This window comes from Vipera ursinii, assembly GCF_947247035.1.
Source record: "Vipera ursinii genome assembly, chromosome: 4".
NCBI lineage: Eukaryota > Metazoa > Chordata > Lepidosauria > Squamata > Viperidae > Vipera > Vipera ursinii.
In genome coordinates, this window is record NC_139514.1 from 30,188,363 (window position 1) to 30,215,950 (window position 27,588).

Genomic DNA, 27,588 nt, shown 5'->3' on the forward strand with positions numbered 1-27,588 from the left:
CAGTTGGCTGAGAAAAAAAAATATCTGTAGAGGGTTCCCATGTCATCATATTCCTTCTGCAGTATCTTCGGGCTGCTTCCACTCCTTGCACACTTTGGGCTGCTTCTGCTTGCTTGCGCAGCGCTTTGGGATGAAGCGCCATGTGTCCTCCTGCCGCGAGCAGCAGACGTGGCCCGAAGTGCTGCAGGAGCAGCAGAAGCAGCCCAAAGTGTGCAAGGAGTGGAAGCAGCCCGAAGCACCATGCTGTGTCCTGCCGCAAGCAGTGCCAACAGCACAATGCGCCACATGGCCTCCGGTGGCAAATGGCAGGAAGCAGCCACAGAAGAAATCAAGCACCAGCGCAACAGCTGGAAGGTCTGGCTGTGGTGGTCCTAAGGTAAGATACTCCCCAAAAATAATACCTGGTCCCATTTTTGGAGGCAAAAAAATAAGACTGGGTCTTCTTTTTGGGGAAACACGGTATACTAAGGAAGAAGCTTTGGATGGTAGCACTGTAAGATAGTAATTTTAAAAGAAGTTATTAAAACAATATGGAGAAATTTGCTTGTCTTTCTGTTGAAAGCTTTTTGAGGAGTAGAAAACTCTGGAATCAGCAAGAATGTATTCTAGTCAGTGCGTTGCCCTGCAGGTATACTTATAAAATGTGGCTTCCTTTTATTGAATGACTTATCTCTTGTTGATTCCTAATTGAAACAGTTCAGTGAACTTTTTAAATTAAAAGAACTGTAGGGATCATTTTACAATTGTCAAGATTTAAAATGCAAACATATTTAAAAAACCAAGTCTAATAAAAAAGAGAAATGCTTTATTTACTTCTGAAGCATGGTGGGTTTTTTCTTCATTACTGACACACAGTATATATATATATATTGTTTTTAATGCAGGTAAACGCTGCATTAACTTTTGTATTTGGCATTCTGCAGTGAAAATCTTCCAACACGATTATAGAAAAAGATTTTCCCATAGTTTCATCATTAGACGTACAGCTCTAGCAATTGGGAAATGAAGGCAGCTCTAATGCCTTTTTAAGACATAAAGCAGTAAATCTGTCTTTTCAAGTCCATGATCTAACAAAAATATATATGGTTGACTTAGTCTTGGTTTATTCCCTGCTGTAATTTTCACATGGTGTAATTCCCCTCTGTAATTATAGAAGGCACATGTACATCTATTTACAAGTGCATAAATATATAAATAAAAATGTAATATAAAAATAAATAAACTTTTCTCTGTTTAGAATAATCTTTGTAAGGCAGCTTGTTCCTTATCTGATGCTGGAACAAGTATCTGAGGAATTATGCAATGGCAGGCTGTTCAAATATTTCTCTGAGCTTTCTCCTGAAGAAACATCCTCTGGATTTGTGGACCACACGTGTCTTCTCTTTTGGCATAAATCTGTTCCCCCTGTGTGTTTAACAGGTACTACACCGAGACAGCAAGTGGAATCTGAAAATACAAAGAATAAGAATCAAATTGTATTCTTTATCAGACTCTTCTATTCAAAATATTTTGAAGGGAAAGCAAATTGTAACAAACTCTGAGATTCTGCATAGTTTTTTTGGGGAAACAAGATAGAAATATATCCTGATACTTATACATGAGAAGACATGAGCTAATAATGTTAAGAATTATTGGTAAAAGAAGATAAATTTCAGTAATTTTCACTGGTATTTGATTAATAAAGAAATCTAATCTACAGTTCTATAGCTTACTAAGATGCATATTAGTAAAAGCTTCCTGGCAATCACTGTTGACATTCCAGTTATTTCAAAGCCATACCAATCCATTCATGTTTTTGGAGGCCAACCAGATGATGTAAGAATTGAAACTTTTAACATTTTCTAGATATAACTTAAGAGGAAAATCCTTTGTTTGACATTTTGAGTTACTGGTAAAATATACAGATTTTAGCTAGCAATAGAAATAAAACAAGAAATATAAATGTGCCATACTTAATGAGCAAGTCCAATTATTAATAATTATCTCTTGCAAATGCTGAATTTTTAATAAATATATAACCAAGAACTCTGTGTGAATAGAAATATATTGTGTCTATTGATCTTCCCTTATTCTGCTCTTCATTCTTCTTCAAACCAATACTTTTTCTCCTGGTTTTAAAAAAATACCTGAGGTATGTCTGGCACTGACCTGTATGGAAGACAGGATCCCTTATATCTTCCATAGTGGAATTTCCTATCTTTCTTTGTGGTGTTGAGTGACACAGGTTAACGAGTTGTTCATGATGATGGTGTTGGTGTTGGCAGTTGTCATGTTGCTGTAACAGCTGATTTATGGAGTCATCTGGCAGCCCACAGAGAAAAGAACTGTGTTCTAGTCCAGGACTAGTAAGCCTAAATATAAGAGACAGAAGCATGTGAAGAGATCAGCGATACAATTACTGAATTTCTTATGTACAAAGATTGTAAAAATAAGAGAAATTATCAAGTTCTTAATTTTCTTTCATATTTGAGATTCCAAATGAAAAGCACTCTTACAAATTAAAGTAGAGGTGTTCATTAAGTATTAAAATGCTAATTATTTCTTAGGACAACCAAATTTTTATGCATTGTAAAACACATGATTTGAATAGATTAGTGAATGTTCTATAGATAATTAGAGTAAATATATTCTAAATCAGGGATGTCAAACTGCCAGCCCGCAGGCCAGACGCATCATCCCAAAACTCCGCCCACTCCATTGCCGGCAACGGAAAAAAAGCTCCGATACGTTGTGCGACGTCATGTGATGTCGCGAGTTTGACATGTCTGCTCTAAATACTCAAATGCCAGGATGTGTCTATATATACTAACATCAGAATTGTGCAGATACTGCATGAAAGTAAAAGTTGAAGAACTGGATAGAAACAGTATTGATGTTTTTGAATGTTAGTGTTTTAAGAAGACCCCTGAAAATATGATTAGCCAAGAAAACAAAGTTCAACCCATACTTCTCACTTAAGGCACAAATGACCAGATTCAAACTATCATACTTTGAACATATTATGTGAAGATGTAGCTCTCTAGAGAAGGCTATAATTCTGGGAAAGATGGAAGGAAAGAGAATTGGATGACCAGCAATAAGGTAGATGGAATTACTTAAGGCAGAAATGGGTGTACCATTGGAACAGCTGAAGAATTAAACTAGGAATAGATCACCCTGGAGAAAAACCTGTAGTTTCCAACAATTCATACCAAATTGATTCCCATAATCATATATGTTCTAATTATATCAAGAAGCTACTTTTTTACTTCGATGTGTTATGAAAAAAAATCTTTTAGATAACCAAAAACTATGATTGTACATTGGGCATACTTGAATAAGAAGAATCAAAAGACAGCTTCAATATATTTAATTTTTCAATCTACATTTAAAAAAAGACTTTAGTGAAAAAGATTGCCCAATAAAATATAGAATAGGATCTCATTCTTCATCAAGCCAAAGAGGAAAATATTCCAGAGAAATAAACCATACCTTTGGGATTCAGGTAAATTGTTTCCATTTTGTAGTGCCCTCCCTTGCAGAAAAGCATTGGTTTCATTTTGCTGAGAACAGAAAGAAAAATAAGCACATTAAAAAAACAGAGAAAATTTAAGGATTAGATGTCAAATTAGTTTAAGTCAGCCAATTCAAGAGGTGATGCAGCAGGCACTCAATTTTAAGAATTTAGCATTACAAAAATTGAGCTCATTTGGAAAACTGCACTCAATATCCACTGAAACTTTACGTTGGAGTATTTTAGCATGCAAATAGATCTATTATTTATATACAGAGTAAATCTGGGGCTTGCTTCTCCAGCTATAAACTCAAAGATTCTACTTTAATCAACTATTCAGAATTTTTAAGTACAAAAGTTATTTCCTTATTACCATTGAATCTTCCTTTAGTTTAAGTAGGAAATTGATATTTCTGGCAAGCATTTTCCTTTGACTTCTATCTTGTTAGGTAAAGCAGTTGTAGAAATATCCAACACTGAATACTAGCCAAAATTTTATGAGAGGCACGAGAAGTAGGTTATCTAGCAGTTTCCAAAGAGGGATGAACAATTTACCTGTTGAGCTTCATCTGAGTTGCAATCATATGACTTTGCATAGGAATATCCAACTGTAGCAGAAGAAAAATAACCATTTCCACCATTTGCATAATGTAGCCCATTAACTTGAGGAGTAGAAACACCTCGCAAAGGCACCATGGTATACTGGCAAGATGGTACCAGCAGTCCTGCTCCTGGAAAGCTCAAATCTATAGCCTGTTCTGAAAGAAAGAAATATACAGATTAGATTGGGAATATAGATCAGCTAGTACAACTGTTAACAAAAGATTTGGACTGGACCTATGTTTTTGTCTTTGTACCCACAATTAGATTCCCCTCCCCTAGACAGCATGCTTTCTAGCTCTTATAGTATGCAACTGAGAGTTCTGGGGCTATGTTGCAGAGAATACAAAGAATTTCCAACAGCTAAATCCTACCTTCCTGCTCATATCCCATCTTACCCCATTCATTGGATTATATCTTCAAACAATTTTATAGATAGTCCTTGCTTAATTGCTCTATCTGTTTAGTGATCTTCAAAACTAGGAAGGTGCTGAAACTTTATGAGTTGTTGTAATGTCCCTTTCGCTACGTAATCAAGATTTGGATGCATTGCAACTGGTGGCTGTTCACACCATTTGTGCATAGCTGGTTTCCAACAAGCAGAGTCAATAGAGAAGCCAGCAGTAAAATTGCAAGTCATGCTATGTGATGCTTCACAACAACTGTGTAATTTAGGGATGCAGAAAAAAAATATCTCTGGAAAAACTGATGCAGTTTGGCTCTTGGAGGTACTTACTTTGCTTAGACCAAGCTCTCCAAAGGCAAAATGGAATAAAAACCACAATTATGAGGACAATGGAGCACAACACCACACCTACAATCAAATATGACAGGTCACTGGATCGGGCCATCATGGCTCCTGCCCCTAAGACAGTATGGCCATTATTGAGTGGTTGGTGCTGTATGGTAGATACTGTAGATGGTGGAAGGCGACCAGGCAGTCCTGCTGATTTCCGAGCTTCAGGGGTGGGAAAAAAAGCACTGTTAGAGTCTCATGTTACATAATGCAATCTCCATTCTTCAATTTCTTTCTGCCCAAACTATTTTCTCATCCTCTTTTTTCTATTCATGTAATTTATTGCTTTACATTTTAATGACAGAATATCCATTTCCTCCTAGCACAAATCATGGGAGATATAGTCCTTCCCATAATGCTATATTATTATCATGGGTAATTCTTTCCAAGTAAGAAAGGATGAGTTGCCCTGATGGGTTCTGGATGATGCCATGGTCTCAAAGTTAAATATTTTTTTTCCTGTGGACCAAAATCAGATTCAATGATATGCAAACACCAGGAAGCTTTGTACCTAATCAAAACATCTATCTTAAGCATACAAAAGAAGAAAGTCTTAAATAATCGGGAGGGAGGTTGTTGGGTATTTCTATTATTGTCTTGAGGGAACTGGCTGGTGAAAGGGACTGCAAGTTTCGAAGGAAAGACCAGAGGTCAGGAAAGATAGCTTGAAAAATGTACTGGAATCTCAAAAGCCCAGAAAACAGGTTTTCCGCCCCACTTTCCTCCCTAAAACAGAAGCAAATCTTGCAGTGATAGCACAGAAAGAAACTGCATGAGGGAAGGAGGAAGGGCGGGAGAGAAACAGATAAGAAATTGTCTAGGATTCCATTTGAAATTTTATAGAACTATATATGTATAGTTTGCTAAACTAAAGCCACTGTATATATTAAAATAATTCAAGAAGAATTGCATGTGTATGTCCAGAAATTCCTGTCCCCTTTTGTCACTCTGACATCAAACTTCTAGTCAAGTCCGCATCCTTCTTGATGCTCCCTTTCAATGTATGCCCAGATCATGAATAATTTCTGTTTTGACTATTCAGACCACAATGCACAAAGAGGTCGGTAGTCTGCTATTTTAACCATTTCTGCTATTCATTACTAGGATCAACAACAAGAAATCATATCTCAAATTTAATAAATTACTGTCTGAGTTTACACCTGCATCACAGATTCTTTTTTTCCCATTCTTTAGGCCAATATGCTAATATTTAGTGCTGATCACTTAGCAGTTATCTTCTACTTCAATAATATTATTAATAATATTACTGAAGAAATGGGAATCTGTGTCCTGCCACAGATTGGTGCAATCTATGCCCAAAAGTTCTAGCCAGCATGGCTAGTGCTTTGGCTGCTGATAACTAGCTTCAGACAGATCAGGAAGGCCACACATCTTACAAACCATATTTATTCAATGGAGCCTCTGTGAGGCCACCAGGGGGAAATCATATTTATGTTATATGTTTCAAGTTACTGAAACATGATCTATTCTGTTAACTCATCTTTTTGATCTTTAATATATAAGCATTTTAAAATGTCATTTTGGGGTTTTATACTGACATTTTCCCCATCAACTAGGCTGAAAGGTCTAAATATTCCCTGTCTTGCTTGTAAATTTTTCTGTCATCTAATACCAGCAGGGACTAATTCCTCATCCTCAAATTGTGTACATAATGCATTTGTAATTGAACTTTTGTCTTTGTTGGTTTTATACTGTTTGCTCAGCAACACATTGTATTTTGAGACTTCTATTCAAAAATTACAGCAGATTAATCAGTGATTGCAGATTCTCTGAAGATGCTTTAGCATTAATTACCTTTAGTTTCACACATCATCACATTACTAAATTCACTCTCTCCACCTTCATTGAAACACTGCATTTTAATGTCATATGAAGTCTCTGGCTGTAGGTGGCTGATAGAATGCCAGTATCGATCACCTGAACAAAAGCAATACACACAAGGGTTACTTTCTTGTCTCCTCATCACTCTATCCTAAGACTATACAGTAAATGTATATTTATAATATCAAGGCTAATATGAACATTGTATCCTATGGTAATCAGTGAAAACAATGGAACTTTTCTTCTCACTTGTTTGAAAATACATACCTAGCACATTCTTCCCTTTCAGGCTAAGCAATTTTATCAGATTGCAAGAAAGGAGTAATAATTTATTCCTAAATTTAAGACAAAAAAATAAAGCTCGAGATAAGAAACTAAATAACAGTAGTTTACATCAGTGATATTCACTACACTTCTGCATAGCTTTCTTCCCCTGTAAATATCCTTGCTTCCACCAGATCTGCACATTGTTTCACATCTACAAATTGTTGCATATTGTCTTTAGCACTGATATGAAAACTGTTTTTTTAATATCAGCTGGCTGATTTTATACTACTTCGTATTTTATTCTATAAACAGGTCTGCTCCTTAGCAAATAAGTAAATAACGATGTAGAAAGTAATCAATGAAATCTAATCCAGCAATTATTTCTTACCTTCCACTACATCTTTCTTATAATCACTATCATTATCGCTATCAGTTGGTCGATAATATATGTAAAATCCATGAATTGGTGTATTGTTATTGCTGGCTGGGATATACTGCAAAAAAAAAATATCCAGCAAAATGAAAAATAAAGTAAACAAAAACGAACCCAGAGGTAGTTCTCAAAACCACTCTTGTAACAGAATAACTGTAAGGAAACTGTTGATTCAGGGGAAGGAAGAGGAAATATTTTCTTGCTTTTCTAGCACTTGCTGATTAAATGGTCAATGCGGAATAGCTGTCATGATGGAACTAGAAAGAAAGTGGAGGTTTTATCATGGATCCAATTGGCATCCATAAGCCAAATCCTGGGGTAATACTACCTCCATAAGCAAGTGCAAATTTCATACCTATTAATTGACTTACCAGCTAACCTGCACAAAGTTCTGATAAAAGACAATCAATTAATAGGTGTGAAAGGCTGAAGGTTTGTTATTAGTGCAGAAAATTACTTTTCTTTATATATTCAGATCTGACTTATTTTCGTGTTCATTTTGCTTAAATTTATATTTTTCTACCAATTAGCATGGAAGCTAATCATGGTCCCACATACCTAGAAGCACTGAACATTGCCATGTTATATTCTAGAAAAAGATCTACAGGAGTAGAGAAATCTATGGTGTTGCTAATAATCATAATTTGCAGTAGCAATAAAAATAAGACCATAGGAGCTATGTTCTGAGAAATATTGTACAATTTTAATTAGATAAAATTTACTGCAGTTTAAAAATAGTCCCATCTTTGCACACCAATTAGAAGTTTTCTATCACGTGCTTACCATCCATTTTAGCATGATGGTTGTCTCATTAATGGCATCAGTGAAAGTGATATATGGACCTGCAACAGGACGCTCATATGCACGATTGCTGTAACCTGATACTACATATGGTTTAGATGCAGCACTAGCTTCACTCTCCCCCAGTATGTTCAATGCTCGCACCCGGAATTTGTAAGATGTGCCTAAAGGATTGGATGAAAAGCAATTGAGAAAAATGGTTAGCTAGAGCAGCAGCTCCCAATCTTTTCTATACCCCTCACCCCTAGAACGCTTCTGATATATTCTCACACTCCTTACAAAAGTTCAAAATAATGGCACGAATTATACGTGTGCACTATAATTTTGAAAACTCAAGTTTTCGCACCCCTTGGAATATTGTCTCGCATCCCCAGGGGGTTGCAAGCGCCCCTGGTTGGGAACCCTTGACCTAGAGGAATAACATCTGACCATTATAATTTCTTCCTGAAAACTGGGTATTATATTCTGTTGGCATTTCCTTAATCCACTGACCTAAACAACACAGCAAAAAACCTGTTTTCATTTTTTTTTCCTTCAAGCAATGACGTCTGTCCTAATACTCAGATAATCACAGTTAATATCTTCTACTGAATGAAAAGACCAAATGAAAAATGAAATGAAAAAGACCATATCTTACATGGCAGTGAAGTGTCAAAGGTACTTAGTGACTATTTTATTTTATTTTTATCCCAAAAGCATATTAAAGAATAGATATTTCTTGGCCTTCAAGAAGGAAGTAAAAACCTGGCTCTGCAGCCTTGCTTCGGGAGAACAGAGGAGCCTGCAGTGCTGGGGCTGCTTTGCTACCTGAAGCCCTCCCTCGCCTTTTAATTAATTTTAACATTTCTTGCCTTCTTAAAATATTATATAGTGTTTTTATGCTTTTAATATTTTATTGTACACTACCCAGAGCCTCTATGTGAGGGAGATGGCAGATGGAGATGATAAATCAGTAAGAAAATAAATATTTAGAAGTAGGGGGGGACCACAAATGGGAACTGGGTTTGCTTTTAGGAGAAGAAACAAAATGCTGCTTGTGCCAAATTGGGATATATATCCTTCCATAGAGAGAAATAACCCATCTTGGGTTATGGTCATGAGATCAAAATTCAGATGCTTGGCAACTGGCATGTATTTATGATTGTTGCAGTGTCCTGGGGTCATGCGATCACCTTTTGCAACTTTCTGACAAGCAAAGTCAATAGGAAAGCCAGATTCATTTAACAACCATGTTACTAACTTAACAACTGCAGTGACTCACCTAACAAATGTGGCAAGAAAGGTCATTAAAAAGGGGCAGAACTCACAACTTTCTTGCTTAGCAACAAAACATTTGGACTCAGTTGTGGACCGCCTGTATTTACTTTCTCTTTGGTATGAATAATAAAATGTTCAATTACAAGCATATTATAAGCCACTATAGAAAGTGCAGAAAAGTATGCATGCTGGGAAAGGTAAATCTACCTTTTTCTAAGTCTTTAATTTCCACAGAGAGACGAGATGGGGGGATGTCACTCCTGGCTAACATCCAGTCACCAAGTTTCTTCAGTTTCTTATACTCCACTCTGAATGCCTGAATGGGAAACCCACCATTCCCACGTGGTATCCAAGTCACATAGGCAGATGTCTCAGATGCTACTGAGATAGTGGGACGATCTGGAGCTTCAGGAGCTGTAAAGATTAAGAAGGTTATATAACAGGTATGAAATGAATCTCAGCTTTAGATTGGAAGAGTAAAGCTAAAACCATTATGGTTTGCTTTTAATGTTTAAAATGTCAAATTGAGCATTTGTGAATGGAAAATCAATCATGACCTCATAAAAACCAGAAAATCCTATAACTGTTCCTCCAAGTGCTTATTTTATTTTACTTTTAAAAAGTATCATTGTTTCTTTCGATCACCATCCATAAAGAGAAGAGGGTTGTCTTCCAATAAGTCAGTGAAGGAAGGAATTTAGTCAGTTTGGTAAAGTGAGGGGCCTTGGTGCTCTCTGAGCTTGGTTGTTTTCATTGCCCAAATCATCAGTGCACCTATGATGTCACCTAATTTGGGAAATGAAATGTCTGCAAGAAAACAAACAAGCTCAGAGGGTACCAAGGACTCCTTATTTCAACCCTGAGCTGCAGATATGCTCCATTATTAGTTTGGTAAAGTTCATGAAAACTAGTTGTTTAAACAAAATTAAGTCCTAAATTCTAAGCACAGAAGAGTAGTGATCTGGAATCTTTCCTAGCCTGACAGAAGGATCTAGTCATGTCCAGACTAGATTTGCACACACACAAATTTCCCAGCTGCTCCCTTGGCCTCCAGGCTGCCAGCATGATTATCTGATTTAGATAATCAAATATGCCTTCTTACACACATACAGTCTTTATTTGGGGAACAGTGAGAGAATCATCAAGTTTGGTTTTAGCTGGAATTTACAAACTCTGATTGACAAGAGGGGAAACTGGGCATTGCAAAGGATTTCTACCCATATTTATATTTTTTTCCTGTTTATCTTTTTTAGGCAATTTCATCTTAAATGTACAGTTCTCTTCCTTTGAAAGAAATATAGCATATTAGTAACAAGAGATGGTTAGGGTTAGGAATGTGTAAGGTATGAATAAGAATTGTTTTTAAAGTTTCCACCTATAGCCAATATCTGCCCTAGATTCATCAAATGCTCATCTAGCCCATGTAAACAGATCTGCTATGTCACAGAACAGCTAGAAATCTCAAATGTTTATTTTGTTTTCCAATATCCTTTTAGTTAAAAACATTTTTTTAAAAAAAATATTAAAATGTTGTTCCCTAATAATATGTGAGATACTTAATGCCAAAAAACAATACTGTCTCTGGAGAGAGATGTGACCTAATAAGGACTGGAGACAAGTGAGAGAATAAATAGTCTCTCTTTTGTTATTTGTATAGTCTTGTTTCTGACATTTCTTCAGTATTGCTGTCTGGGCTTTTCCAATTCTTTTCTTCAAATAAACTGGCTTCTAGATCCCAAAAACATTGTTACTACAATTCTGAGATGACTCACGGGACAGGCGATTATTATCTGTCTGGTTGCTACTTCGAGCGCCAATGCCCGGATCATCCTTCGGGAACTGCTGTTCTTTACTGGCAACAATATCTGGTTTTGGTCGTCGTCCTAAGCAAGACAAAAATAATTAACCAAGTAGAATTATATTAAGTGGTTACTGATGTTACATAAACTTCACCACTCTGTGGGAATTTGCATTCCAAGGAGTTACATTGCTTTAGTTAACATGAATATGGCAAGCTGCATGCTTTCTTTGTGAGAAAATGTTTTCACTGTAAGAAGTTAAAAGTTTCAGTTAACCTTTCCATTTTAAGTTTTCTTAAAAATATGACTGTGTGGATGATTATTTTTTTTTGTAGACAGAGACTTTGCATATGAAATGGACATGACATTAGAAGAAGTAAGACCATATTAGGGGTTCTAGTCACACAGAATTTGGTGTCATAATATATATACTCTAAAACATATCATTAAATACCTATCAAAAGTCACATTACTGATTGCTAGAAAAGCAAGTATTTATGGAAAGAAAGCTAAAATGCTAAACGTAATTTAACATAGCTTTTTTCAATATGGAGTCCTAACCAACATGATTGCTGAGAAACTGAAGTCCATCACATCAAGGGAACACCAACCTGGGAAAGATCCCCTTAGTATCAGGAGAAATCAATTACTTTATAACAATTGCATTCTAAAAGACAAGTTATTTTTTACCAGTTCTGAAGGTCACCATAGCTGTCTGGCCCTCTCCAGCACAATTATAAGCAGCCATCTCCACTTCATACAAACTTCCTGGATCCAATTTTGTTAGACTCAAATGATACTGGTTGGCAGGGACATCTCGGATTATCCAGTTATCTGAAAAATTCATTACCTGTTTAAAAAAAAAGATGATCACAATAATCAGAAAATATGACAAGTTAAAGGCTATAAAAAGATTGTGCCTGAAGATGGATTTATATATTTATTTATTAAATTAAATTGCATAGCCACATGTCTTGTGAACAAGTAACTCAGGGAGTGCACAACAGAATACTGTATATAGCACCTTTTTCAATATTTGACTATCTAGCAATTATGGCCTTTACTTATCTGGAGGGCAGCAAGTTGGGGAACACCAAACTAACATTAACAAAGTTTAAATTGATATCTGAAAAGTTGAAGAAGCTTAACTCAATGCAGACAAATCTCAATATTTGCAAGTCTATGTTCATAAAAAATAAAATATCAGTAGAGAAATAGATCAGAAGCAGAAACTAATTGTAGTTAATATCGGCAATAATATTAAAATGTTATCACAGTATATAATGTACATTAATGTTAATAGCAATGTTGGTAGTCAATATTATACTGTGTTCAAGGTGCAAGGCCATGTTTAAATAACTGAATTTTTATATACATTTTACTACCGACGGTCTTCATTTAGGACTGCCTTGGACAGTGACAATTCACAGTTACATCAGTGACAAAAAAGTAACTTTGTGACCAACACCTCTATTTATAACCTTTACAATCTCTCTCTCTCTCAGTCACATTTGCCACTACAGTTAGTTAGCACTTATTATCCTGACCCATTTTTTCCCCTCGTCACAGTGCAGAGGTTGCCTAAATAAATCATCTATTCCTGAGGTATTTTCCTTTTCCGCATAGCAAATCCCTAAAAAGAGCACAAGTTAACAAGCTCAGCTCTAGGACCGGAATTAGTTGATTAGAATCTGCCAGTTGACTTGCAGCTGTTGCCTAACAATGACGAGATCCTAATCAATTTCACACTGGAGGCTTTTTTTGGCTTCCTAAGCAGGAGCGCACTAGGCAAACAGCCAGCACTAGCACATTCCTTTCAATGTGTGTTTCCCACTCTGTGCCTGTTGACTGTCTTGTAACCCCTTCCTCCCTAATGCAAACATCACTTCCATTCTTGCTAATTATCCTAGCCCTGGGGTGATGAGCATTTCTAAAGGACAGGGGAGTGGGGAAAAGGGCAGTAAGATTTGCTCTATTAACCAGTTTCCTCATGAATTGAGCTCCAGAAACCTTATCTGTTGTTTGGATTCACCTGGCTGTTTGGGGCATATTTGTAATGGAACTCATGGACAACCTTGAGGAAAGAAGAGGGGAGATGGTGCCTAGGAAGCCATCAGATAAGAGAGGCAGGAACCCACAATTGTTTAATGTCTAAGAAAGAAACTTGGGAACTGTCCTAATTGGTCAAATAGTTAAAATAGTTTATATTTTCAGATGTTTATGGAGATTCTCATTCATCCAGGTCATGGATGCTTTTTCAAAACTGGACTCAGAACTGTCAGAACTAAAGAAGCTTCCTGGATGAGAAGCAAAACATCTTCAAGCAAAACAAGGAAAATCCAGTTGCCTTTTGAAAAAGCATCTTTGTACTTTCAGCCTTGCAAGATTCGGTTGATATATGAGTTGATGGAGCTCATATAATTGTGTTTCCTGTCTGGTTTACCCAGGAAGGCCAAAACTATCCTTCCAATGCTGTTAAGCAAAGGAAAGCTGGAGTAAAACTGCAAACATGGTCACAGTTATGTGATTTTTCACTTAGTGACTGCTTCATCTGATGACTGAGTTGCCAGTTCAATTGCAGTCACTAAGTGAGGACTACCTGTATTTGTTATGTTTGTTCTCTTTATTTGCATCTCTCCTTTTTGTGTATGAAGGCTATATAATAAAAAAGAGCTCAGAAAGTTTAAACACATTTTAAAAAGTTTCACGTAGCACAAATAATATTGACTTCTCTTTTTTTCTCATTTTTGTAGATCACTGACAGCTTATAATACACCATATTTATTTGTCTTACATTAATTTTATGAACTTCTGCTTTAATTTGGGCTGTGTTTCTGATAATGTGGAAAAAATAGTGATATTAAATTACTTGAAGCTCAGCAGCTTATGGTCACATTTGTAACAAAAACTAAACACATATAAAATTACATTTAATTAATGTAATTGTTTGCTATATAAACTGTATTTTTAAATTCAGGATACTAAACTTGAAAATTTATACCAAATTGTGCATGATGTATTCCCCATGAACTTACATAGAATATGTAAAATCCAAGTGCTAATTGTTTAAAAAATACTGTTATATTTGTGGAGAAAAAGAAAACATGGAAAGACTCTGTTCATGGCATCTACATTTCGGTAAAAAATGTGTGCTACGAACACATATATGCTACACAAGCTTAACAAGCTTTACAATGTAATCATTCATTAAATGATGACAAAGCAGTCCATATTATTTTGACAGCATTCTTGGATTCTCCCTAAACTGTGACACCAAACCCTGTTTCAAGTGAAGACAGGAGCTCTGAAGAAGTCATGACAATTACAGAGTTGCTATAACCAGTCTCTCTGTTACATGAAAATCTCACTTCAAGGCATCATATTCCCCATCAAATAAGTGGTGTGAGTTAAAGGGGAGAACTCTCTCACTCCATGTAAAAAGGCCTTTATTACACAAATATTTCCAATCAAAATTTTATCCTGTACTAAAATCATATTACTGCTAAGTATAAAGGCCAACAGTGGCTTCTTCTGACCTAAGAATTCTAAAGAAGCTCTTGAAAAACACTGCTCCAATCAGCAGAACAAGAAAGAAATAACAAACTGTAAGCAAAGAATGAGTGCAAATTACTCCTTGGTGTGTGGTTGAGGCCTACAGTCTGCCTCTCTGAGAAGAATAAATACAATGTAAAAGCAGTGTATTTATTTTAAATGTTGTGCTCCAAAAAATTCCAGTAGTAATTCTCATTTTATCTTTTTGTTAAGAAATAAACTGTTAATTAAGAGTTTCCTAATAACCATATGAAAAGTAAAAAGAAATGCAAATACCACAGCTAAAACATATACATGCTCAGAGTTGGTAACTATGAGTGTAGATATTTCTCTTGTTCATCAACAGCCTCTTTCCAACACTTCAGATTTCTTCTCTGCTAATTTCCATCTTCATTTCCATAACTGTAAACTATCCCCATGGTGTTTCCTTATGTTAACATTGACAATGTTCTCCCTCCTGTCCACAACCTTTAGCATTAGTGCGCAGGACAAGAATTGTGTCCATTATAAAAGGAAGAAAAGGCTGATTCTACATAAGCAGGCAAAAATATATATAATATATGGCGCTTTCCATGGAAACTGTGAATTGATATGGCTGTTAATACATATAACAAAAAATAATAATTGGAATGTGCAAACCTTGCGATACTTTACAATATAGTAGAGGATAGGTGTTTTGTTATCATGCCGTGGTCGCCACAACAATTCATAGCCATCAGTTTTAGTAGTTCGAGGAGAGCTAAGTATGACTGGGGCCTCAGCTGGAGAAACCAGTTCTTTTGAGGTACACTGGACAGATGCTGTTGGTACTGTAGGTTTTGATTTCAAAAGAACAGTTTTTCCTTTTGGCATTTTTTCACTATTGGTAAACCTAGTAGATGAGGTGGCAGATTGTGCTGAATCTCCAACAGGTCCCTCTTGTGACATCTGACTTATTTCTGGAATAGAAGAGGGAAGATAATGGCCATGTTTAGCACTTGGAAAACAGACATTTTGGCAAATCCAACAAATTTTTTTACAATGGACATCTCATCAGTCCCAACAATCAAGAAGAATGAAACTTCAATATCACATGAATCTTCAGCAGGCATTAGAATATTTCTCCTTTATTTGGTATTGATCAAAATCAGGAATGGAAACAGTAAGTAGCTTAACACTAAAAAAACAAAGAATCAAAGGATGGAAAGGGAAAGTGTAGGTTTCAAATCATCCTAGACAAATGGTCAAGTCTTTGTTTGAAAAATTCCAGTGATGGAGGACCCACAACTTCAAGATACAGGCTGTTTTACTTTCTAACAGCGCCCACAGTCTTTCTATTTTGGAACTCTCTCTGGAAAATTTCTACCCACTGGCTTTTGTCCTTCCCTTTTGTCCTTCCCTAAACTACACTATCTTCCCTATGACAGGCCAAGTATTGGAAAACTATTACGGTATGTCTCCCCTTAATCTTACAAAGAGAGACAGAGCTCAATGATGATTATTCTGTTACCTTAACTTCACTACTTACCTGGTTGGGAAACTCTCAACTGTATCATAGCTTGTGCACTACCAACTTCATTTTCTGCCATGCACTGGTATATTCCTTCATCCTCAGGCCCTACACTAGAAAGACGAAGAGCCTTACGAGAGAGTTGCATTCGATGGCTGGAAAAGAGGGGAACTGCATTGCGCAACCACACCACTGAAGGCTGTGGATTCCCTCGAACTCTGCAGGTAAACTTTGCACTTTGTCCCCAAGTGATGATCTCCTGGGATAGTTCCATACTAACCTCTGGAGGCTCTGAAAAGGAGACACAATTATACTGCCAGTCACTTGGAGAATGGTGAAAGAATGGCTATCTCTGAAATAGACATCTCTGTAAATTCTATGAAATTTGTGGCTATGGTGCTGGCAAAGTTGTACACAAAGAGAAACAGTTTTACCTTTCCGCATAGTTATCATCATAATCTTGTGTTTATAATAGAAGGACCTAGTGTGTATGTATGTATGTATGCATGTATGTATGTATGTATACACACACACATAACTATACATACACATATACACATATATAAAATATATCTATCTATCTAGTTTGCAGTAGTCTCTAATGCTCAATAGTGAGAGAAGCTGTGAAATGTATTCAGCAAATGTATTCAGATACATAGCTTCAGAAATTGTTCAGATAGACATGGCACTGTTTATCTGCCATGATTGCTTAAACTGTATTAGATCTATTCTATTACACTTATTCAGTAATAAAAAGTGATTTCAGACAATAGCCCACATAGTTAAGCCTATACTTGCATATTTGTGCATTTTACAAGTTAGTGCTTCTCAAGAAATAAGGATGGCTTTATATTAGGAAATCAAGGGAATGAAGGAGAGATACCAGAGAAACACTTCCTTCCCACTTTAATCCCCTCCAGCCAACAACTGAGAAATTAGAACTAGAAATTGGTCACTATATTTAATGACCAATAAAGTTGAATTCTGCCTATTCAAGGCCAGAATCTCAGATTTTGTAGAGGATACTCTGTCCAATGTTCTGCTCTGTACAGAAATCCAAATTAATACATTATAAATTAAGAGATTTTGTCTGAAATATATAAATATACAATCCATATAACCATTGAGAGAACAAAAATAGAAAAGAAGTTACAACTCTCCGCACCAAATACTTGAACATTGTAGAGAATGACACTTGCTGCAGCTTTCCTCACTCCATTATCAGCCATACAGCTGTAAGTCCCTGAGTCTTCCTCACTGATTGCGTCTATCAGAAGATTGCTGAGAAGGAACCTAGTTTTATTGTAGCCAGAGACACTGGAGCCATCCTTAGTCCAAGTAACACGTGGAGGTGGAATCCCACTAGCCACACATTCAAGGATGAGCCTTTGGCCCTTGGTGATTATGATGGTCTGGGCCTCTGTGGGATAAATTATGCGAGCAGCCTCAGCTGCTGAGCCTAATGCAAGAAGAAATCAGATAAAGCAAAGCAAAGTAATTATAAAACAGGACTGGCCAAAATAAATGGTTGTCCGTTAAAAACATACTAAACAAAATTATAAAGTTTCAGCATCTTTCTTTTTAAAACTTTATCACTAAAGATCTAAAACTTGTACTTTTTTTGCAAGTTACCAAAAAGAATCATTTGTAACATCACTGCAGAAAGGTGCCACATGACATTTCAGAAAATTAAATATCAACCTAGTACATATTACTTTAATTATTATTATTGATACTTGAAATGTTTACAAATTTTAGTCTATTTCACTTCACAAAAATGATGTAAGGAAGTTCAGGTAACGTTTCTAAATAGTCAGCCAAATTTATCATTACTAGTATGTATGTGGATGTAATTTACAATCTAGTGATCAGCACACTTGGCATTCTATCCTTTATGGCACACATCTTTCTAACCATTCATTTTGTTTTCTATGAATTATATTTAATAAAAAAAGAAACATGTTACTATCAAAAGGGTGAAATAGGGAGGTACGTGGTAAATCATCTACTACTTTCAAGTAGTTGTCTCTAGGCTCACTCCAAGCAGAGTAGATGCTGATGAGCTTTACCAAAATTTCTGTGATTTTTTTAAAATAGATTTACTACCTTAAAAGTTTGTGAACTTTTGAATGTTCAATATTTCTGTATAAATATGATCTAAAACATGACCTATTCTCTACACAGTTCTAAATAAAGAGAATTCAGTTAAACAAAGTAGTCAAAAACATTATACTTGTTCATTGACTTATTGAGGAAAACGATCCAAAGTTACATCTTTTTGTGTGGTAGAAGTATATGAACCTTTGCTTCCAGTAATTGTTATGACCTAAAGGTAAAGGTAAAGGTTCCCCCGCACATGCATGCTAGTCGTTTCCAACTCTAGGGGCCGGTGCTCATCTCCATTTCAAAGCCAAAGAGCCAGCGCTTGTCTGAGGACATCTCCGTGGTCATGTGGCCGGCATGACTAGACGCCAAAGGCGCACGGAACGCTGTTACCTTCCCACCATAGTGGTCCCTATTTTTCTACTTGCATTTTTACGTTCTTTCGAACTGCTAGGTTGGCAGAAGCTGGGACGAGTAACAGGCGCTCACTCTGCTACGCGGCACTCGGGATTCGACCCGCCAAACTGCCGACCTTCTGATTGACAAGCTCAGCGTCCTAACCCACTGAGCCACCGCGTCCCTTGTTATGACCTACTGAGTAGCAATAACAACAACTAAACATTTCTGATAACTGTTGATCAATCCTACTCATCAGCTTGGAGGAATTTGAGTCTATTCCTCTTCACAGAACAGCTTCGACTAAAGGATGTTGGTGGGCTTCCTCACATGAATATCCTGCTCTGGGTCCTTCTACAACATTTCTACATAATTAAGGCCACTCAACAATCTCAACAATAACTTTCTTCTGCTTTAACAATTATTTGGTTGTACAACTTGAGTTTTAGTTCAGGAACCTCTAACCAGACATTTTCCTTTAGAATTGGCAGGTACAATTCAGAATTCATAGTTCTGTCACTGATGGCAAGTCATCCTGGTCCAGAGGCAGCAAAGCAGGCCCAAACATGATACTGCTGCCACCATGCTTCACAGATGGAGTACAGTATTTATTTGCCTTTTGCCAAACAATGGTTTTGATTTAATTGAGACAAAAATATATATTTTGTCTCCTCCATCCACAGTACAAACTATGCAAACTATAGACAGACAACTATGTTCTTTTTGAAGAGTAATGGTTTTCTCCTTGCAGCCCTGCCATGCATACTATTCTTGTTCATTGTACTCCTGATGTGGGAGACCGAACACATGAACACAAGAGAGATCTTTATTTCTTCAGTCATTATCCTGGTGGTTTGAAACCTAGCACCTTGACTAGATGAAACCTAGTGCCTTACTCTTGGTATGGTTGGTGTGATGTGGTTGATGTGGTGTGGTTAGTGAACTCCTGGAAGGGTAACAATTGTGCTGAATTGCCTCCATTTGTACACAATATGCCAACAGTGGATTGGTGGAGTTCAAATAATTTTATAACCTTTTCCAACATAGTGTGCATCAACAACTGCTTATTATATGTCCTCAGAAATCTCCTTTGCTGAAGCCACACCACACTTCCTAGCTGTGTTGTGAAGATCTGACTTTGATAGTGAATATTTAGAGTTCTGTTATTTAAATAAGGCAGGACTTCCCACATTCACACCTTACTATTATCCCATTGTTTGAAACATCTGACTCTAATTTTCCTTTCAAATGAACTAATAGTCCTAGAGGCTCACATACTTTTGCCACACACAAAGATATATTTTCCTCAAAATGAACAAGTATGTTTTGACTCATTTGTTTAACTGGGTTCTCTTTATCGAGTTTTACCTCTGCAACCAAACGATTTAGAAGATAGGACAGCTTCTGTTAGTTACTTTTTCTGGCAATGACTAGTCTAGGAATATTTGCTAAAAATTGCAGAAGCATCTTTATAGTTTTTTTTCCTAAGGACATGGAAACTGTATTTTGAAAATCCAGTATTTTGACAATGCACAGTAAAAAGCAGGAAGGGATTGTAAAACGTAAGAGGTCTCTTGAGACAACACGTGATACTACAAGAAACAACAGAAAGGGAGAGAAACTGTAACTCAGAGAAATAGTAACAAAAATAAAATGCAATCTTTAGAAACAGTCATACTAAATGTAATAGACTCGCACAAAAAACATGTGAATATGAGATCAAAAAAGAAGGTGCACAAAGCAAGACAGCCAACACTGAATGCTACTGGAACCTTTACAGACTAGGGCAGGGGTAGGCAACCTTGGCTCTTTTATGACGCATGGACTTCAACTCCCAGAATTCCTGAGCCAGCATGGCTGGCTCAGGAATTCTGGGAGTTGAAGTCCATGCGTCATAAAAGAGCCAAGGTTGCCTACCTCGGGACTAGGGATTTCATCATTCAACAGTTTTGAGCCAAGGAACCCAAATATTCAGAAATATTGTCTTACGTCTCACACGGAGTTTCTCACTAGACACAGATGTTTTTACTTCCTGGGTGACAGGGTTGTAGGCTGCACATTTGTAAGTTCCTTCATCATCCTGGCTGGCATTGACTATCTGAAGATTCCCAGATGGCATGATCAAGTAGTTGTCTATTAAGATACAGATATCATTCAGAACCATTTTCTGGAAAAAGAAGCATTTCTACTTCTATTTCTACCATGGTATGGATTGAAAATGAAATCTTTTGGCTTTGTTGCAATTTGCAGCAAAAATTAAGTTGTTTGAATTATCTATTAACTTGAAAATCTAAGAAAACAAGAAATGGAGAAATATGGCTAGAACTGGAACACTGCAGTCTATCTCAAATGAAAATGAACCATAGTGGAGCAGTTCTCACACTATTGTGGTAGTGTATAACTTTTGCCTTAAAGTCAACTAAAAGGAAAAGAAAAAGGGGAAAAATGCACAGAAACTTCCTAAAGTCTTCAACTCCATAAAATTCAGAAGGTTTATCTAATGTACATGTAATGTACAACTACTTGCAAATTTAATACTTTGTGACCTTTTTTGAAAAACAGGGTACTAAATACATTTTTAATTTGAACTATATTGATCTTCTACCAGTCCTTGCATCTGCCTGTCTGTGTGTATTTGTGCAGTTCAGCCAAGAAGCAATTGGAATAGCTGTCAAATTCCCAACTTCAATATTTTCATATACACTTGTTTCAAACCAAAATATTCCATCCTGTTACCTGATATATCTGTTGTGGACTGGTGGATTGAAGCAAAGTTTGGCTTAAAAATGACTCAATAAACAATCAGCATCTAACATCTGTAAGATTCCTTATACCTTCCCTTGACATCAGACATAACTATAGTATGATCCACTTGTTTCTAAAATTTTCTGGTAGTCAAGTCTACTTTTTACAGACTATGTTTAACATCATGTGAATGTGATAGAAGATAACAATACAATTATGAAATTTCTACTGGAAAATAGACAGAAATGTGCATATAGCCATGGAGTCTTGTGTATAATACCTAGAGTATCTTTTTAAACCAAAGAACAATTGCAAAGATAAACAAGAAAACATAGAGAGATGTTGAAATTGATTAGAAGAAAAAAACTATCTTCCTTAATTTGGATGCCTTCAAATGTATAGATTTCCAGAATTCCATAGCCAACATGTCACTGCTTAGATTAGAATTTAGAAGACTGAAATCCACTTATTTGCAAGTTGCCAGGGCTGAAGTAGGATAAAATAAGCATGATTAATTCAGTTGCTTCTTTTTCCACCATCAATCATAGCTCACCTCTAGAGGCCTCCAACCATTCTTGCTTCACACTGTAGCGAACCTGGGCTTTTGGATGGCTTTCAGGAAGGTCACAAGCAATCACAGCTGTATTTCCCTCATCAACTTCTATTACATGCTGACCATCATATTTAAAGTCTTTGAGATCTATTAAAATTACAGTAAAATTTTAGAAGAAACAAGAAGGAGTTCTAAAAGTAGGACAAATGAATATTACAGCTATTATTGCACTGGGCCATTCTTTAAAAGGCAAATTCACTTCAACTTAAAGACTTCCATTTGGAACCAATTTTCTAAAAAAACACCTAATATTCATCACAACATTACATCATATATATGCTTTGCTTTGTGTGTGTGTGTTGTGTGTATGCAAAATAGGATATTTCATATGTTTTAAAGCATTTTGAGCTAAAGCTTCAAATCAAAAGCTTTATGTCTATCATGATAAATCTTCAAATACTGAAAATAGAAGGTTTTGCACTTAGGGCAAGATGTTTCATAAAATCTGGCACTTGAAACATTTGAAGATAAAGGCAAACCTGTGTTATAAATCATGACTGCAGTGACTATATGCTCCAATGCAGTAGATCAGTAGGATCTTAAAAATCTTACTAGCCCACATTGGTTATGTCTGGTAATAACACTTAATATTAATAAAACCAAGAGCTCAAAAACAAATGCTATTCTTATGTGAGGGCCAAATATTTCTTGTACTGGCCATCTGAAGTCTGTTTGGAATGTTTCAGTTCTACATAACTTCCCAGATCTTTGCCTGCAGCTGTAGGGTTTATGCATACTGAACATTAATTTGAAGATTAAATGATAATTTTTCTGTTGAAAGTTGCCATATGCTAGTTATATATTTAGGAGAGGAGAATCTGAGTTTAAAAAAGTTTGAGAAACATGCTATAAACAGAACTTGCCTGTTTCTCCATGTTCTAAATTGAAATCATAGGATTACTCGCTTCAAAGCCTGAGTGGAACACTTTATATTTCAATATTAGTTACACTGAAAAGAAACATCGTACCAGTTGTTTCCTTACCTTATCACTGTGAAAATAAAACCCACCCAATATTATTTAAGTTACCATTTCTAAATCACAACTTCTTATCTCCATGACATGCTCTGAAATCAAAGAATTCCTTCCCAAAATTAAACAATTTTAAAATCCATAATTTCCCCTTGTTTTTATAGCTGGAGAACCTGGCCCATTTGCTTGGAAATTTTATAACACTGAGTTATACTCCCTTCATATGCCTTGGAAAAATAATAAGGTGTTACTATTGCAAGTTGGACTAGTTCAAGGCAAGTATTTAGGGAGTTTGGACAGCAGAAACCAGAAGAGACTGCAAAGTAGGAATTATAGCCAAGTCTCTATTGGCAGAATGGGAGAATGGAAAAATTTGTTTTCATTCTCTAGGATTTATATCAGCTCTCCAACAGTAAAAGACAGATCTGGCTCCAAGGTTCTCCCACCCACGCTCATGGAAAAGTGACATGAAATTTCTCAAACAGGCTAATTAAAGCAAGATTGCTTCAAAAACATTTTAAAATAAAAAACAGCTCCCTTGGCAGTATAGCAAAAAGCCTTCCAAAATGCAAAACGTATTAGCTGTCAGGAGACTATTTCAGTGCTAGCGCCTGGATTCAAGGAAAAAGGGAGGGGAAAGGCTTAACAAAGACATAAAAATGATTTGCAGCAAACATGTTTAATACTTTAAGAATGTCTTGGCATTATACAACTGAAAATAATTAATAAATGCAAAACAAAAGAAGATGTTACAGGTAAACTTCAGTTAAAATAATTAATCCTTTAAATTCAAATTTATGAGGGAGAGCTGTTTCCATGGGATACTGCAGACAGATTAAAGTTAATTCTTCTCTTGCAAGATCTCTACAAAAGTTTCCATTCCTCCTAATGTGAAAATTATGTTTCGGAAAAGAAGGGTGCTGGAATTAATTTAATTTAATTTAATTTATTGAGATTTTTATACCGCCCTTCTCCCAAAGGGACTCAGGGCGGTTCACAGGGCATAAATATAAATATTATTCTCTCATTTCCCTCTTTTTCATGCCATAAAGGTTTAAAGAAGGATAAGATTAGATAGTAAAAAAGTAAAGATAGAGCTTGGCTGCTCACAGCACACATTTCTCCAATCAACAACATGTGAGCTGGAATTTTTTTAAAAAAAGTCCATCCTGGTGGTCCAAATTCATCACAGCAATAGTTGAACCCTACAACTATTGTGAAGGCTTCAGAATTACTGGCAAAAAAGCAAGAAAAAAACCCAATTTGTTTTCTTTTTAAGTATTTGAATCCATGAGAAAAGAGAACAATTCCAGAGTTTTGCAATACAATTTGAAAACTTTCTATACAGAAGAAAAATTACACTTTTCCAATTAGAAAACAGCTGTGGGTCTAAAAAGAGAAAAATAATAGTTTTACAATAATAAAATAATCTTAAAAGTGTAAAATAGCTCCTGGAAGGTAATGATGTCTTTGTTCTCCTTTTCCCCTCCATATAGCTCATTAGTACAATAGAGATTTTTTTGAAGACTGCAAGGATCTATAGGAAGATATCTAGCTAAGGGGTCTCCAAACTTTTTGTTTTGGCGACCCAGTTGGGAAAGGGCGGGGCAGGCGCCTTACGCGCGCATGTGCAAACGTAAATGTGGCCAGACGTGTGCACGCACGTACAAACAGGCTGCAAGCATGCACCCGAGGCTCTCAGCAACAGCGGCGCCTGTGTGAGGCTTGTGGCACTGCTGCCTCCAGGCTCGCAGCGATGCTACCACCAGCACGAGGATTGCACCGCAGCCCGAAGCAATACCGTCCCGGTGCAAGACTCGCACCGCCGCCCCTGCCTGAGGCTCACGCCACGACTTGTAATGATGCTGCCCCTGGTGTGAGGCTCACACCGCTGCCCCCGCCCAAGGCTCCCACTGCGGCCTGCAGCGATGCCACCCCCAGTGTGAGGCTCATACTGCCGCCTCCATGCAAGGATGCCATGGGCCACCTGCCACTTGTGACACTGCTGCCATCTGTGCAATACTATTGGTGCTGCCACTGCCCACCCAATACTTGCAGCAACGGTGGCATAAGGGGGGGTGAGCACGCGTACAAGCATGTGCACTGCCCAGCTATTCATGTGGCCCAGCAGACAAGAGGCTGCTGCCCAGTAGTGGGCATAGCCCATAGGTTGAGGACCTCTCATCTGGCTAACCAAAACTAAGCATACAAAAAGACCCTAGAGGAGATAAGGGAATCTTCGCATAATTCATGTCCCAAAGGATACCATCTGGAAACAATCAGATTAATAATTTTAAAGGTAAAGTTCTTTTCAAGAAGAAGCAACACATGAAGAAGGCTTTAAATTACAGAAGTGGAAAGAACCAATTAGGTCACTGAGTCCAATCTCTTGTCCCATGCAGGAATCTAAATTAAAACATTCACAACAGATAGCTGTCTAGCGATTACCTGCACACCTTCAGTAAAATCAAACCTACTACCTATCTGGGTAATTGGTTCTACAATTTGATGCTGTTCATTATTTGGAAATGTTTCTCATCACTTCATTGGAATCAGCCTTCCTAAAACTGAAATTCATTATTTTGTGGTCTGACTTCTGGGATCAGGGAGAATATACATCATATCATTTCAGGTATCTGAAGTATGTATCATATCCCTCTCCTTAGCAACATCTGTAACAAACACATGAACACTGTGATTACCTACTTTATTCATGACCTCAACACAGATATATTCTTATTTGCTCTCCTTTGGCATCTTGTGGCCACCCTGGCTTTCAGTCTTCTCAGAACAAAATGTTTCTGTTTCTCTGATCTTTTCTCATATGACTTAGCTTATAATCATTTGGTTATCTTCATTGCCCTTCTTTAATCCTGTTCCAGTTAACATGTGGTGTCCAAAACTTGATAGAATCCTAGATATGCAGTCTGATCTACCTGTTCTGCTAACTTTCAGCTATATCTTAGAAAGTAAAATGTAAACCCATGCTGAACTAGAAAAAACTTTTTTTTAAGAGAACCCAGTTTTCCACTACACATGTGAAACTTGAATGGTAGGTGATGCACCGGCCTGCAATTTCTGTTATCTGTTAATAAGAAATATGACTTGCCAATAGATGCCTTCACCTATTTCTGGCAAAGAACATTTAGAATGACCCAATGAAATACTACAATATTACACAGAATCCAGACAAGAATCTACAATATAGTATGCATTAATGCCCTCAACTTTAGTCTTTGTTTATTCTAAAAAGCCTTTTTTAAATTAAAAAAGAAATATGCAGTGCTGCAACGTATCAGCCTCTAAGATAATGTTTAGTTAAAGGGATTCTTCTGAGCTTTAACGAAGCTCAACTGTCACTTTTAAAAATACAAATAATGGGGACTGCAGCCAATGGTTTGTTCAGAAGTGTTTTCAGCAGCCTGGATATAATAGAGATCATTCCGAGGAGAAAAACTGGGTGACAGCTAGTAATCTTGTCCACTTTTCTTCTGATAAACTTTGTGACTTTGTCTATCACGGCAGCTTTTTGTGAATAGGAAATTTTCTAATGTCAGCCATTTTATAAGACTAATGAACTAGATTGAGTGAACTGTTCTTAAAATGCACTATAAAGTCACCAGATTTTTAAATATATCACAATAGGGAAAAGAGTAAAACGTCATTTTGTAAAATAAAGTTAATGAGAATGATAAATGAGAAAAAATTGAAGTGCAGGATATGACACATTCCACTGAAACCACCATCTAAACAGCATTTAAACAGTATAGGGGAACTTTCTGCGTTGCTTCAATTAAAATTTAAACACTATCAAGAGTTACTTAATAGTGAGATGAGCAGCATATAAATTTAATAAATAAATAAATAAAAATAACTTGTCTTAGTTTTTGATGGTATTCACATATGTAAATCTCTGGCTGAAATGGCCTTTAAGCACAGGATATATACTTGTAAGAAATCATGATACTATTGAAAGAGGAAGCTTGAAGTTTCCTATTACATCTTTCTAAACCTTCCACTGCTGTTTTGGCCTAAGAGTTCTTGTACAACACTTTTGATTCTATAACTTTTGTAGACTAGCTGAGGTGACACAAAGACCAGTCTCTGAATATAAGAATTGTAGGTGACCATTATCTTGATATACCATAAAAATACTATGATTGAAGCCAATCTAATATTTGCATATTTCTTTTAGATTTCCATTCAGATATTTTTGTCCTGTTTTGCTGAAGAGTCGTCTCAAAACTGAATTTTATCAGAGTACATCATTTTTCTTGTATTCACACTTATATACCAATTTTTAAAAAAACTTATATAACCACAATTATTTCATATATATTTCTTCATCTTGCATATGCACCTCTTTATTCTACACTGGAAATACTCGATTTATCAAAGCATCTATTTGATAAGAATAACACACCTTTGTTT

General features: G+C 36.4%; 1 protein-coding gene across 2 annotated transcripts in view; it reads right to left on the reverse strand.

The window, feature by feature from the left end:
• Positions 1-730: 730 nt before the first annotated feature.
• Positions 731-27,588, reverse strand: part of BOC (BOC cell adhesion associated, oncogene regulated) — a 68,920-nt gene continuing 42,062 nt past the window's right edge. For both annotated transcript variants that reach the window (XM_083361578.1, XM_083361579.1), the window contains 16 exons: positions 22,127-22,273; positions 20,818-20,961; positions 17,495-17,788; positions 16,348-16,620; positions 15,480-15,778; positions 11,979-12,138; positions 11,262-11,372; positions 9,697-9,903; positions 8,215-8,396; positions 7,387-7,492; positions 6,705-6,827; positions 4,830-5,051; positions 4,049-4,251; positions 3,472-3,542; positions 2,149-2,351; positions 731-1,446 (listed from right to left, as the gene is read on the reverse strand). In XM_083361578.1, the coding sequence (XP_083217704.1) occupies positions 1,265-1,446; positions 2,149-2,351; positions 3,472-3,542; positions 4,049-4,251; positions 4,830-5,051; positions 6,705-6,827; positions 7,387-7,492; positions 8,215-8,396; positions 9,697-9,903; positions 11,262-11,372; positions 11,979-12,138; positions 15,480-15,778; positions 16,348-16,620; positions 17,495-17,788; positions 20,818-20,961; positions 22,127-22,273 (2,927 nt within the window). In that variant the 3' untranslated portion in view covers positions 731-1,264. The remainder of the gene's footprint in view (positions 1,447-2,148; positions 2,352-3,471; positions 3,543-4,048; positions 4,252-4,829; positions 5,052-6,704; positions 6,828-7,386; positions 7,493-8,214; positions 8,397-9,696; positions 9,904-11,261; positions 11,373-11,978; positions 12,139-15,479; positions 15,779-16,347; positions 16,621-17,494; positions 17,789-20,817; positions 20,962-22,126; positions 22,274-27,588) is intronic.